This window comes from Notamacropus eugenii, chromosome 4, assembly GCF_028372415.1.
Source record: "Notamacropus eugenii isolate mMacEug1 chromosome 4, mMacEug1.pri_v2, whole genome shotgun sequence".
Lineage (NCBI taxonomy): Eukaryota > Metazoa > Chordata > Mammalia > Diprotodontia > Macropodidae > Notamacropus > Notamacropus eugenii.
In genome coordinates, this window is record NC_092875.1 from 34,715,308 (window position 1) to 34,730,732 (window position 15,425).

General features: G+C 36.0%; 1 protein-coding gene across 8 annotated transcripts in view; it reads left to right on the forward strand.

Moving 5' to 3' along the window:
• Positions 1–15,425, forward strand: part of ATXN2 (ataxin 2) — a 118,941-nt gene that overhangs the window by 101,811 nt on the left and 1,705 nt on the right. For 4 of the 8 annotated variants that reach the window (XM_072600448.1, XM_072600446.1, XM_072600443.1 and 1 more), the window contains 4 exons: positions 467–599; positions 5,830–5,883; positions 11,863–12,008; positions 13,140–13,367. In XM_072600448.1, the coding sequence (XP_072456549.1) occupies positions 467–599; positions 5,830–5,883; positions 11,863–12,008; positions 13,140–13,367 (561 nt within the window). The remainder of the gene's footprint in view (positions 1–466; positions 600–5,829; positions 5,884–11,862; positions 12,009–13,139; positions 13,368–15,425) is intronic. The other 4 variants (XM_072600444.1, XM_072600447.1, XM_072600445.1 and 1 more) reach the window with 1 other exon arrangement.

Sequence of the window (15,425 nt, forward strand, 5' to 3'; positions counted from 1 at the left end):
TCTCACAATACTACTTTTATCTTGTGCACTTAATCGTGAAGATTTCCTTCTGCCCCTTTCTATTCCTTATTCCAGATAGAATGATCACTTAGACTGGAAAAGAGACTTCAGTTTTCTTTTTTAATTTTTTTGTGTGTGACAAGCTCGATGCTTTAGAATGGCTTCATTTATTGTACAGTGTAGCTTCTGAAGAGTGTTTTTGCTCTACTTTCTCATCTTTATCGTAGAAAGAGTTAGATTTTCTTGCTTTTTTTAGTAGATAGCAATGATCCATTTAAAAGACTTAGGAAGAAGGAATTTTTTTCATTTGTTTAATAGCACTATGTAAATGTTTATTCCCTTCCCTATATTAAGTGAAGTCTCTTTCTGAAATGATAGTTTGTGAGAAGCTATGTAGCAAAGAGTCTTGACATCTGAGTCATTCTGTTTTGACATGTTTATGGTTTTTTTGTTTGTTTGAACACAGCATCCTCATGTCTATAGCCCTGTAATACAGGGTAGTACTAGAATGATGGCACCGCCAGCCCATGCCCAGCCTGGTTTAGTATCCTCTTCAGCAACTCAGTACGGTGCTCATGAGCAGACACATGCGATGTATGGTAGGAAGTGTTTTTATGTTCATATCGTAAATTGTATGAGATGATTTTTAATCTCCTTAAAGCTCTGAAAATGACTGTGGTTTTTAACAATTATGTGACATCCCAGAACATTAAGGATCAGTAAACTGTAGAAAAATGAATATAATTCACCTGCCTGGTTTGCTTTGTCACTCTAGGCAAATCACCCAATTTCTCTGTTTCATCTGTAAGGTGCAGGTAATGGTACTTCTCGCTTCTGCTTTTCCTTAGGATATTAGTACAGGCATGACAGCATATGTAATGTACTATATATTTTATTTTTAAAAGGTGCTGTATGAGTCAAAGTGTTACTGTTATCACCATCTTCATCCTTTGATTTTCTAATTAAGGCATGCTTAAAAGTGATTTAGTATGAAATGATATTAAGATGATAGGAAAAAGAGTCCCCAAATGTAGACCCACATTTTAGGCTGTATATCTCATTGAATTCTAATGGGACTTAAATATTTTTAAAGCCTATGAAAAAAATGGAAGGAAATGGAATAATGTACTCATCTTTATTTTGAAAGATAAATGACTTTTTAATATTCAACAATAGAAGGATTTGTGAAACCTTAAAGAAAAAAAGGTCTCTGTAGAAGGATTTAAATGCAGAAGTTTTTGTAATTACAAAAGACTGGAAGCAACCTAAATGTCTGGATGGAAAGGACTAAATCAGATGTGGTACATTAATCGAATTGGGTACTGTGGTATGAATAAGATTGATAAGTAAAAGCAAAATACTGAAACAGGATATAAAACACTGAAAAGACTTCTATGAAATAACAGTGAAAAAAATCAGAACCAGAAAAAATTACCTACACTCCAAATGAAGGAACCTGAAGAATTCTGATGGAGGAGGAAACTAGAAAAGTAACTGAATTTAGTTTACATATACAGTGATTAAGGAAGCTTAGTTATGGTGATGTTCTTATATAAAGTTTGTAACATCATTTAATTTTTTAGAAAGTCACAGATGTCACTGATAGCTTTTGATACTGTTGACATAACGTCAGGATACTACATCAGATGTAAATAGCATAGAAAGGTTGGAGTCGATATATTTTGAGGCTGGCATTTTGGTGTCTTGACACATAATATTAATAAATTTAACCAAAACATTTAATGCCATGAGTATACATTAGAATAAACTATAGAGCAAAATGTAAAGTGTGTAATCTTATCACGTATATAATAGTGTTTAAAAACAGCAGTCTTAGGATAGGGCTTTATTTGAGCCAACATAGCAACTTTCTCCTTTTGAAATTAATGCAAACTATTAAAAGTAACATTTGAAGTAAAATTTCTATTTGGCTATGTATATTGTAATTGGATTTACCAAATATCCAGAATTTCAGAGATAAAACCAGATTATTGAAATAATTTATATACGTTTCAGTGATACATTAGCTCTTCTTTGAAAGTGGGCAGCCACATTATGGTTAAATGTAGTCATTACCATGTAAAAATACCCATGATTACATTTTTTTAAAAATCAGTCGTTCAAAGGTCTCTCTTATGTGGGTTCCTCCCTATGCCAATAAAGATGTCAACCCCCTCAGTACCTTAGTAATCCATCTTCTTGAATTCTTGTGACTGGAAAAACAATGATTTATTTGCCAGTCCTCTGGTGAGGAGCCTTCTTTAATGTAATCAGACTTGTCCTTAGATGACAGATGTTGCCTTTCAACTTGGCTCTGTTTAAATCCCCTTTTAGAATTTGTACACTGCTGGTACAGCCTTGGAAACCTTTGGAACCCAGGATTCTAGTGGTACTTAAGGCAACAACATTTGTTTTAATTCCAAGTCCAAAGGAAAAAGTACGTTAGAAAAGGAGACTTGCTAAATTACAATAACAGTATAATGAGAATAACTTATTCTTTGTGCTCTTGTTTGACTTAACCTAACAGTAGAACAGAGTCATTGATTCAACTTCTGATGAACCTGTTCAAGTGTCATTTTAACTCTCAGGTTCATGGAACCTCAGGCAACTTTTTGTTTCATGTGTCTTCTTTTCATTGTCAATAGAAAAACACAAGCAGCTAAACATAGACAACTTTTTAGGGCTTCTCTAATAGGATTTTTATGAAAGGATCTGAATTAGAAAGCAGTTCACTGAATCATCTTCCACTTTGCCATTTACAAAACCTATTTCTCACCCATGTGAGAATCAAAGTAGGTGAATGTTGCTCAGGCTCTATGAGAATAATTAATATTGGCGGGGGAAGTAGTTGGGGTGAAATGACTTGCCCAGCGTCACACAGCTGGTAAATTCTCAGGCTGTATTTGAACTCTGATCCTCCTTATTCCACGGTTGGTGCAGGCTCTATAATTCAATTCTTAATTTAGTCCATTTCTAAACCAAATTGTCTTTAAGATCTCATGGCATAAAATCTAAAACAACTCAGCTTTTTGGTTCTTATTCTCAGCACTAAGGTATTTAAATCAAACCATACAGAATCTCTTCTAAAAGCAGTGCTTCTTGATGCAGTTTGTGTGCTCCAGATTATTTCCTTGCATGTTGAGTGGACTTCAGATTGCAAGGGGAATCAAGATTTTCTGTACTATTTCCTTTGGCTTCCACTCTAATCCTGGTCAAAATCAGTCTTCAGGATTTGTTTTAAAATGGGTTGTACATTTGTATCCCTGAATTTGTCATTTTATAAGCTGTCTTTCACTGCTATGCTTTTGATAGATGGCACCATCATCTTTGGGGTGATTAGACTATAATCACTGAATAGTATAGATTGCAGATATCATATTTTTAACAGTATGTTTTATAAGTGATTAGACTTTTTTCAGATGCTTCTTATGTTATCACTTTGGCTTCCTCTTTGGCTTTACAGTTTTCCAACAGCATATCATGTACTATATAAACCCTGATTGAGATCTGATTGTGAATTTTTATAGAGCTTAATTTTTCCAGAATTTTAAACCTCTTTTTCTTTTAAAAGATCACCATTGCAATGCCATCCACTTATTTTCACTCACAATAATATTGTGTAGATGAAAATTATAGGCACTGTAGTCCACGTGTTCTTTAATTTTCATCACATATTTTCTTTGTCACACTGGTTGATAAACAAGCTCATAAGCTTTTCAGTCAACTGACTTAGTAAATGTTTTATTATTTTAAATCATATTGAGATGTAAACTCATGAAGTACTTTGAATTCTGGCATTTGTTTGCTCTGACATAACCTAAAAAATGTTATTAGTGTAATAAGCAGAGATTTTATTTATCACCTGCCTTTAAAGATCATTATCAAACTGCTACATTTTTGTCAGTGGCACTTTGAAGGACTCTAATTTATGGTTTTATGATTTCATTTTCTTACCCTGAAAAGTAAAATGGGCAGAGGTAATTAGTCTTATTTAGTATCTTCAGGCATGGGATTCAGTATTAAGTTTCTTATCCATTGCCATTGTAAACGAGACATTGCATATATGTAAAAGCTAGAATTCTTCAAAGAGTTTTCAAAATCACTTTCTTGCAACTTAAATACATTTCATCAGCCTTTCAAGTGATTAAAATGCTTAGTTTGAAATGTTCAGTGGTGATGTCTTAACATATTTGGTGGTATTTTTGCATGTTAAAAAGATATGTTAATTTCCTACTTACTCTCTCAAACTTTGCCTCCCTTTATTCCCCAAGATAACCATATTCCAGTAGCATGTTGTTAGCTATGGCCTTTTTTAAAGAAAAAAACAATTGAATGTATTTCCTTGCTGCTAACTTGATTTTCTTCATTTAGGACAGTATGGTTTCAGTAGCATTAGGGTCAGTATGGTGCATACCTGTATGTTGAGAGCAGAACCTGTACGCCATAAAATCCTACTCTGATTTGGGCAAATAGAGGAGGTATTACAAAAAACAAGACTTGTGAGATGTGGAATCAACTTGGTATTAGGTGTTTTTTTTTCCCTCTTTAATTGCATGAAACAGCCATGTCTCCAGTACTTTTTTAGTAATTTGAAAATATTGGGCCTACGTACATTTGGAATGAGGATTTGGAGATTCTATATTCGTGTTATTGGGCTTTTCCTTTGGGTTCCCACAATCCAGAGTGAAATCTAGGCAATAATTGTTTTCTTCACAGTTATATGCCACACGTTTCATTGGTCGTGTGTGCTGTTCTCATGGGCTCCTCTACTATTTATTAAAGTGTGAAGAAATGTGTTTGCATAGTAGTGATTTTAAATGAACATACAGCTCTTTGGAGAAAGGCCTGATTACATAACTCATTTTCATTTAGACAGCTATGTTATATTTTAAATGTAACGTCTTAACAAGAAAGTCTAAAGGATTTTAATTGTTTTTGAATGTTTAGTTAATTAAAATTTCTAACGTATATAGAATGCTCCTCTGAACACTTAGTGTTACTTTTTTTACCTTAAGTGGTTTGTTAACAATACTGTTCAGCTGCAGATGTTGCAAATGGGTGCGCAGATATTGTCAGATTAGATGGAACCATTAATTCAGTCATTGCCCGTCTTTGAATATGTGTAAATGGCTATCTATATATATCCTTCAAGCATTAAGCACCTCCCATGGACTAGACACTTGTCTCAGGTGCTGGGGATACAATTGTAAAGGCTAGAGCTACTCTACCCCCTTCTTAGGAGGGATCCCTTTACCTCTGTTTGGTTTCTCTGATACAGCTTGTCTGTTGTTCTGTCTCACAAAAATGTTCACAGTGAAGTATACTCTCCCCTATTTAGCCACTGGGAAATGTGAATTCTTGTACATTTTTGTACTGTTGATGATGATAAAAAGTTATTAAAGTGCCCACTGAATGATACCTATAAACTTCTTTTCATAAAGGAATAATTTCTTTAAAATGTAATGTTCGTTATAGACATCATTTGAGTTAATGTGAATTCTTAGGTAAATATCTTATTTTGGTTCAAGATTTGCATCAAAGTTGTTAAGTGGTGTTTTGTTATATATTAATTTTATTCCTTTCAATTAGCAAGTCAACATGTGGACCTGGACCACCCCAGTACAGAAGAAAAGTGACTGTTGGGGCAGTGCCATATAATTTTAGTTAATTTAGTGATAATATTTTCAAGTACTGAATGTCAGTAATAAAATAAAGAAAATTCTGCATGAAAGCAATCTTGAAGAAAGTGATTGAATGTCATCCTTTCCAGAACATTAGGAAAGTGCACACCTAAAAAGGCTAATTTACCTTTCTATTTTCCAAATTCAGCATGTCCCAAATTACCATACAACAAGGAGACAGGCCCTTCTTTCTACTTTGCCAGTGAGTTGGGTTTTTTATATTAATTTTGATTGTACAGGAAAACACATTTTAAAGATTATATGTTAGAGGAGTAGACTTGTTGAATAATCTTGTACCAGATAAAGGCATTTGTTAACGTACTTAAAGGAAATGCTAAAGAAAAAAAAAGTCACGATAGCCAGTTTATAAAAGCTGGAGTTAATTGGAAAAGTTATTTAAGACACTAATTTATGTATACCAAGCAAAGATATTCACAGTCATCAAAAGTGTTGAGTAGTTTCTTGTTCAAAATTTCAATTGCAGTGAAAAAATATGAAACCAGTTTTTTTATCTTTTATCAGGATAAGCTAATTGTGTCCTTTAAAAGGAGTTACTTTGGGGACCTTAGGATTCAACCTGGAATTTTTTTGTTTTCTGTTTGTTTAAATTTTCTTTTGAAGTCTCCTGGTTAGAAAGGATTCTGTAACTTTTGAAGTTTTTAAGTGAATAACGTTCTCAAAGCAGAAACCTTTACATCTTTACAAAGATATGCTCTATTTTATATAAATGAATGGTAACAAATTTGATGGTTTTAAGTATACAGGTGGAGGGAAGAACAAATGTGTCATGAGCCAGCTTGGAATGAAGTGGGAAGATCTTTCCTAGAAACTTCTTTGGAGGAAACTCCCAAATGTATAATTTTCCAATTGAAAAGCCAAATATTTTTATCTGGCAAAGTGATGGATTTGGGCTTTCAAAGACCTGGTTAGTGATGCTCCATCTGCATCCCTAGAGCAACTTCTGTTACTCTTTAGAAGACACGTTAGAGTAATCCTTAAGATAGGAAAGAACAGACAGGAAATTGCTTAGAAATATTTATAATTATTTTATTAACTTTTTTTACTTTGTGTGAAATGTCTAATAGATACTTTTCTTTGTAGTTGGAACCTTTGAAAAGACAAATAAAAGTACTCTACAAGCCTATTGAATATCATATTCTTTTTAACAGATTTTTTTCATTTAGAGTTTGTATTTTCCTAAAGTGTAAGATTACTTGGTATCCAAAAATTACGTTGTTAAAATAGAACTTAGTATGTGCATATTTTGATTTGGTATATGGACATTTTAACAAGTTTAATCCTTTAACTGATACTCTTTAAAATGGAGTCTTGCTGTATGTATATACTCTTAAAGGGAAACTGTATGTATATGTTTACAGTATGTGAAAGGCATTGTCAGTTCTTTATTACTTAAATTGAGGTCTCCATGGTAGTTATCCTCACCATCTTACTGTCTCTGGCAGTAGTCTTGGAAGAAGTTTTCTGGTAAGTAGCTGAAAGGTCACAGTCTTTCATCATCGACACCTAAAGTGTAATTGTTCGATTCAGCAGAATTCTCCCCTCTATGAAAAGGGGAGACTGTCTTAGGTACTAACAGTTGAGTTGCTAATTCTAATGTCCTTTGTGACTTCATTTTTTTCCTCTAAATGTCAAGCCATTTTGTTATGGCTTGTTCTAGTTATCTTTCATTCACTTTCTAAACAGTTTCCAACATCTTTTCTCTTCCCCTTTTTCTTCAGCATTAATTTGAAACATTTGGATTTTGTTTTTCAAATCTATGCTGTATTGGGAGATCTCTCCCAGCTTGTGCATCCAAGGTCAAGATGGCAAAACTACTTTTAAAACAAAACACAGTCTTATATTATGAAACTTATTTGCATAAGGTCATGATGGCGACTTATTTTTGTATTTGTAAGCAGTTTTTTACTTGTAGTAAATTGGATGGTTTACTCTAGAGGGCTGTTGCTATTTATATTTAAGAATGCCCATCTCCGCCCTGACTGGGGTGGTGGTTCTCTGACCTCGCCCTAAGCTTTCTGGCCATAGATGTAAACATTAGAGCTGGAAAGGACCTTCGGTCTCTGCCCTCCCCAGAAGCTGCTATGGAATTCCCATTCAGAACTGAGTATTTGATAAAACGTGCTATGAATAATGTTGAATTGCTTGAAGGGACTAGTCATAATACCAAAGGTCATTTATAATTTTTCATTGACTAGTTAAAGTAAAGGAATTTAAATGTGACTGATAATTACCTCAGAATCTGCTCTACCTCTTCCTCTACTTACTGTTGTCTCTTTCTCCTATTCTCTCCTTTCTTTATGCCTCTTTCCACCATGTATGTCTCGTGCTTACTCCTAGTATCATTAACTACCTTTTCCACTTTCCTTTCTTTCCCCCATTTCTGTCTCTTGGTCATAAGTTAGAACTGAAATATATTTTTATTATGATGTTTGCCAAATATAGCTTCATAATCCATTTTCCTAATTTAAAAGGTAATGGAATTTTAAAAGTTTTTATTTCTCTTTTTAAAAGGAAAATTGGTTTCCCTGATCCCTCAAGTTGCTTTTAACTTATGTAACCTTCCTTTTTCTCCTCTCTCTCCCCACCTCGCCCCAGGCTCTCAATTCCCTTCTCTCAACCCCCAGCGCCACTGGTAATTCATATAAATATATGAAATTCTAGAATGTAGTAAAACCTGGTTTTCAAATTCTAGAAAACAGTGTTATTTATCCTCTAGTCAATAGAAATAATCTTTCTCTGTATTTGTTATAGAATCATAGATATTCCTAAGGCATGACCTTTGTAGGGAACAAATGATCTAAATTTTCAGTTATTACCAAGAGAAACAATTTGATCTTGACACATCTTTCTCTTTTAACTAGAGAAAAGGGAAAGAAAATGTCCCTAAGAACCAGAAAGTAGAACTTCTTTCATGCAATATTAATTCCTCTTTAAAACCTTTGAAGTTTCCTTCCTGGTGTCTGGCATTTTTTTAACTTATAAATGAGTAACTTTTCACTTTGTTTAAATCAGAACCTTGAGAAAATAATGTAAGCTAGAATTTCTTAAGTATTATTTGCATCATGCAATTAATTTTAAAATATGCCCCTGTTTTTTGTTTTGTTTTTACCCTATATGTCTTGGTGCCTTTTAACTCCTATTTTGCTAAAGTTTTGGTAGGGAAAAGCTGTGCGTTTTGTGTCGTTGTGAGTGAATTTATTTTTATTCTATAAAAATGTAACAAGTGAATATATAGAAATAAGAGCATTTGAAAATGCTTGTGTGAACCTGAAATGTTTCCATTACTTGGTCAAAGTTGGGATATGGCTCAGCCCTTCTAGAAGTATTCTTTATAGAACATACTACTGACTCTTCCTTCTATTTTGATTCTAGATCTGTAAGAGTAAGGGATGGTGGTATATCAAAGAACATAATCCCTCCATGATAAAAGATCTTTAAGTTGAATTCTTGGAGTAATAATTTTAGATATTTTTTTTTAACCTGCATTTATGAATTTTATTCTTACTCATTAACTTGCTTAATTTGACACATTTTCAGCATAAATGATTAGTATAGAAGCCAGGATTCCTGTTAGTGGATGTTATTAGTAGAGGAATTTGTCACTTTTTTTTTAAAATCAGTGCATAAGTAACAAGTAGAAAAAGGCTCCTCAACATGGTTTTAAAATACTACACTTAATTATGTGTATGGTAAAAAAGCCTTTTCAGTGCCTTTTTAGTCTTTGTATGCTATGTGTTTTTGGTTAGAAGCTAATTACAAACAACTGGTTTGAAGAACTTAATTCCAAGTCTTTTGGGTAAAGTAAATAAACCAGAAAACTTAATAAGTCTTTTTGTCCAAGACCCTCACAAAACCTTATAAATTGGGTTTTGAATGATTTATGATGTGCTTAGTTGGAGTTTATATTAGTGCAAAGTATGCTGTGTGTAGTTTCCCTATGATAGGAGTTTGGTCCTTCTATGAATGAGGCATTTAAGAAGTTTCTACAAGAAAAGTCACTGTTTTGTTGGTTTGAAATTGCTAGAGAAACTGAATGACTGAAGATTGACTTTATGAAACTTAACTTTTTAAGTCAAATTTAGTTACTTCAAAACAGAACCTGCCATTATAATAATATCTGTATAAAGTTTTAGTAAGGACAGGTAAGTCAAATTAATAATTCAAGACCTTTTGTGTCAGGTATTTTCCCCTTTACAGCTGTGGAGAATTATAGATCCTAAGAGTAAAAATCGCTGCTTAGACCAATAGCTGGACAGCTGTAGGAAAGGAGAATAAGCTTGTTGAGGGGTATGGGATGGTAGTTTTTAGTTAAGCCAGTGAGTTTGTTGAGACTGAGAAAACGCGGAACTGTGGGACTTCAGAATTTTTGTTTTGACCCCTTGACTCTAGAAATGACTCTCTTTGACTTGACTCTCTTTCCTTAAAAAGTGCAGACAATGAGAGGGTACAAATTTCCCGGGATGTAGAAGGGTGCAATGGAAAGAGCATTAGCTCTGGAGGCAGAAGACCTGGGTTCAAATCCTCTCCCCAGCCTTATTACTTTTGTAACCGTCAGCAGGCACTGAGCCTTTTTGGGGGTATACTATCCTCCTCTGTAAAATGAGGGGGTTGAACTTGATGGCCACTGAGGTCCCTTCCAGCTCTAGCCCCTGTCCTATCATCCTTCTTAGCACATTCTTCTGTCTTACAATCAGAAACCTTTTCCTAAAGGATAAAACCACATTCCTTTTGTTTGAATGCATTTAAAATCCTTGTCCCTAGGAAATCAAGTCCACTAATGCAGACTGTGTTTCTGGCAATGGATGCACAGGTGATCATGACATAACATAGTAGAGGCTCTTTGGTGTCTTCTGTGACACAGGGAAAACATGACCAGGTTTCATGACCCTTGGTTTTCCAGAGCCTTATATGTATCAAGACAGTGCTTAACTTTTGTTTCATGTACCTAACCCTCTGCATGATGCTCATTGTTAACTCCATGGTCACCTAGTCAAATTAAACTTGAGAACAGTGGATTGATAGTGACAGAGAAGGTTTCTTTTCTGCCTAAAATGGGCCATACAGGTATCCATAGTCCACAGTATTGTACGTTGAGAGACCAGAGGAACTGTTTTGGGGTCAGCTCAGCTTTTGAGAAATTTGCAATTTGTGAGTAAATGCAGATGCTCACATAGGTGAGCATTTGTTCTCTGTCCTCACTGAAGTCTCAGTCTGATTTATATTGCTTTCAAATATGCTGCCTTTGGAAGCCTTGGAGAAGAGAAGAAACTTTTTTTTTTAATATTAACCAAGATACCTTAACCCTGGCAACTCACCAAGATTTAGTTTTGTTCCTATCTGTAACAAACTTAAGTTTTAAGTTTAAATTAGTTCTTCCAATTTCCTTGGTGACTAGCAAGTTAAAACCCCCACCTTAAGAAATGGATAGTTTTGAATGGTGGATTTAATTTTTTTTACAGTTCAGAAAGTTTTATTGTCTCCATGTTACAAAATGGTGGTGGCTACCGGGATAGCCTCTACGAAGCTTTACAGAATGGCAAAAATGTTTTTTTTGTTTGTTTTTTTATCAGCAGAAAAAGATTTTCTTCATTTGACTGTAGGGAAAAATCTAAAGATAGATCTACATGGTTAATTCAGAATATTATGCTTGGCTTTTATAGAGCCCTAATTGTTCAGGTATACCTGTATGGGCATTTTGTATACACACCCTAGATAGAGGATGTGTGCACGCTGACTACTGTAAAACCAACACCAGAACAGTAGCATGGTGAGGTTAGCCAAATGAAGGCCTAGCAATGTATTTATGATCGTACTTGAATTGAAATTGTTGTATTCTATAGACAAACATGCACAATTCCACGTGTGATTTGCCTGTGCTTTAAAGGTTTCTTTTATAGTATTTATTTTGTTAAATTCAGATGAATTTGATTTCAGGATGTTTTAGACTGATCATTGAAATCTATACTAGTGAGCCATGTTAGTAACTTACACTTCAAGAGGGTTGTGTAAATGAGGTCCTCTTGAGAAAATGGAGATTAGCATTGGCAGAAACTAGACATTTTTTGACCATCAGATGCATAGTTAATGAGAGTTATAAAGGAGTAGTTAGTGTTACTGTACAGAGCAACGGCTATAGTCTTCCTTTTTTCTTTTGCTTTAGTTTCTACTGGTTCCCTTGCTCAGCAGTATGCCCATCCTAATGCTACCCTGCACCCACATACTCCACATCCTCAGCCATCTGCCACCCCCACTGGACAACAACAGAACCAACATTCGGGAAGCCACACTGCTCCCAGCCCTGTGCAGGTAAGGAGAATTCTAGGGGAAGGACCCCTGCCAGAGTTCACAGCAGATGGGTCTGAGCACATGGATGGCATGGTAGCTTTTTACTGTTATTGGAGCCAGTATTGAAAATGATGTAAAAAGATATTATTACTGTTTAAAACAAGGACTTTGTTTGGGACTGTCTTCCTAAAGATTTATATTTTTCTTTTGATTTTTTGATGGTTGAATTTATGTAATGTGAATTTTTATATGACTACTTATAAAACAGTTTCCTCTAAAATAGAAACTTAATCTTTAAAATCAATTTATGACTCAAAAATAAATTTTTTTCCATCCTCTAATGTGAGTAATCTGAGATCATTAATAATGATATTTAAGATAGCTCTCTAGAAAAGCCTACTTCTTCATTCTGTTTCAGTAGTCTGTAAATAGACATTGCTTTGTTCTCAAAAACTTTAGTTATGGGAGGTTCTGCTGGAAGACTAGTTTCTTATTAAAGATTAAAATGAAGATTTTAAGTCTGCAGAGATGAAATTATTCATAGAAAGAATTGTCATGTACAAGAGTTTCACAGGATTGGTTATCATGGATTGGATTGCAATAGGCGTCATTGGAAGAGGTCTCTAAATAGATAAGACCTCAGCTCCCAGCTCCATTGTTGAAAATGCACGAAAAACTCCAGGAAAGGGAAGGGAGGAAAAAGAGACTCTTGTTTTTCTCAGGCTTTGCCTGGATTAGGGCCTTGGTATTGTATTGCTCTGGTGCTCCTACTTGATCTGTACTGTCTCAGGGTCTAGAGTCTAACTAAGGGAGTTGGATCTTTTTCTTAGGGCCAGTATGTGATCTATGCAGCTGTTACTGAGCAATAAAAATTCTCTTTGCAACCTGAGACAGTTCCCCTGCACACCCATGAGCATCCCTATACTCTGATGTCCACCATTGCAGAAGAGAAGACGAGTTTATGTTTGCCTGAGACAGCAGCAGTTTTGGGTTGTGCCCTTCTAATTTTCAGGAAAATGATGTGGTTGGTCCCACCCTCCATTCTCTGCATGCATCCTCCTCCACTGCTGGTATTATTGCTAACATGAGTGTCTCTGCATGAAAGGGGAAAAGGGTGCTTGTCACTAATTCTTACTTCCTCTTGTTTTGTAGCACCATCAACACCAAGCTGCACAGGCCCTTCATCTAGCAAACCCCCAGCAGCAGCCGGCCATTTACCATGCTGGTCTGGCACCGACCCCACCTTCTATGACACCGGGCTCAAATACACAGTCTCCACAAAATAGTTTCCCAGCAGCACAACAAACAGTCTTTACGATTCACCCCTCTCATGTTCAGCCTGCATATACCAACCCACCCCACATGGCCCACGTACCTCAGGTAAACCAACTTTAACCAACTTTCTGAAGACCAAGTAGAATGTCAAGATTCTCAGATTATCAGCGAGCAACCAGACATTCTCCAAGCTAGAAAAGCCCATGTGTGAAGCTCTTTACCTGTCTCCCTTTATCCTTCAAATACATGTGATCTAGCCATCAATGAATGTTTGTGTGGTTTTATAATGGGAGAAGTTGTTTAGTAGCAAGTTCACTAATGTCCCACAGTTGAAATTTGAAGACTATCTTTAGAGTGCAACATGTTTCTTCCTTCTCTCTGTGTCTGCTTTGCTTTGTTTACATGGCTTTCTTGCTGTGAGTATGAAAGGTCTGGGGGCATCACACATCCTCTTTACTCTGGAGGTGACTTACCCTGGGTCTGGCAGCTGGAAAACTTAAGCATGTCCTCAAGATAAGTTTTCCAAAAAGGCCTCCTCCCTATCTGATTCAAGTTTCTTCTCAACTCAGTGTTTATACTTCACGAAAAGGCCGGGCCCTCAGTGTGGTGCAGCATCCTAAGGGTTGGAGAACGGAGCCTCTGTTCTGGAAGAATGTGGGGCTCGGCAGCTGCCTTAGGCTTCTCAGGGTGCCACAGGATGGCCAGGTCTCTGGGACGGCCATCTGCATTAAGAGACTAAAGGGAAAAGTTACGTAGCAGGTTTTTTGACTGCTGAGGGTGAAAGTGAAGGGAGGGTACGTTAGCACTGAGCTGCCTTGCAGTCAGCTTAGGAGGTTGGTCTGCATGGTTTTCTGTTAACAAAACCTTCTGGATATTATAATCTTCAAGTCCCAGCCACTTGGTACTCAGCACCAGTTTTGGTCAAATGGTGTGATAAGGTATATGAGTGTCTAGTGTATTTTCATTAAAATGGCATGGGTGGGGGAGAGGGTATCAGGATGACCTTCCAATTGAGGAATGGATTTATTTAGTCACCAAGTGAATTTCTAGGGATTTAAGATCGATAATGGTGCCTGGCATGTGTTGGGAAGTTTGGACCTCCTGGCTTAGCAGAATTTTTAGCCTAGGATACAGTGTCATGAGCATCTTATGGGGCTGGGGAAATGCTTAGATAATCTGAGTGTGGCTTGGACAATTAACATTTTAAGTATCTTTTCTGAAGAAGACTAGGCTCTTTGAGGTGCTCTGGCAAGTTTGGTAAGTTGAATAGGAATATAAACTGGAAGCCAAGGTGAGGTCCAGAAAGATTCACCTTGGGGTGATTTCTGAGCTATATTCTAGGAAGAGCAAAAGCACAAGACCTGGAAGGGAAACCAAAGGAGTGCCTAGGCCTTTCTGAAATGTTAGCAAGAAAGAGTAAAAGTTTTTCATTGAAGTCTTAGCATGGTCTCCAATGGCATTCATGATTTGAGGTCAGGACAAGGGAGTGCTCTTCCTGGCATCACTGACTCACAACACAACTTAGGGACAAATCCTTTGGCTTGACTGTTTTGGAACACATCATTCAGTTATCCATGGTCAAGTACGACCAAAGAATCTCTTCTACTTCCCATCCTTAAATCTCCTAACAGAGCTGCTAGCAACAGAAGAACAGATTTAATCCAAGTGTTCTTTAGTTCTCCTGGCCTGACCTTCATGGAGGTGTTTGTGAGTAGTAAGTAGGTACTATGGCTAGAAATTGGAAGGAGAAAGATAAATTGCGTATTTAGAGAATTCATGAACCTGAGAATAAATCTCTGAATAGTCAAGTTTAATGGAACATATTTTTCTTCTCCTGAAGAATTGTCTTTAAAGTAACTTAGATATCACATAACCTGTCAGCATTTCATTTGTGCCTTTGCCTCGTAGTAAGCTTTGAAAACTCAAATCACCCCTTCAGTTGCTGCTTGTTGTGAAAGGCTTTCCTCATTGAAAGTAGCATGAATGTGGTATTCAGATGGTCAGATATGTGTGGAAATTTAGGGTCTGAGATTCCCAGGATGTTTAGGCCCCAGTTTTCATCCAGATTTGTTTGGTGCGTGCTATTCTGTATTGGTAGAATTCTATCCACGGTTGGAGTATGTTTGCTACTCAGTCAATCGTAACAAAATAGGGAGTCCGCTC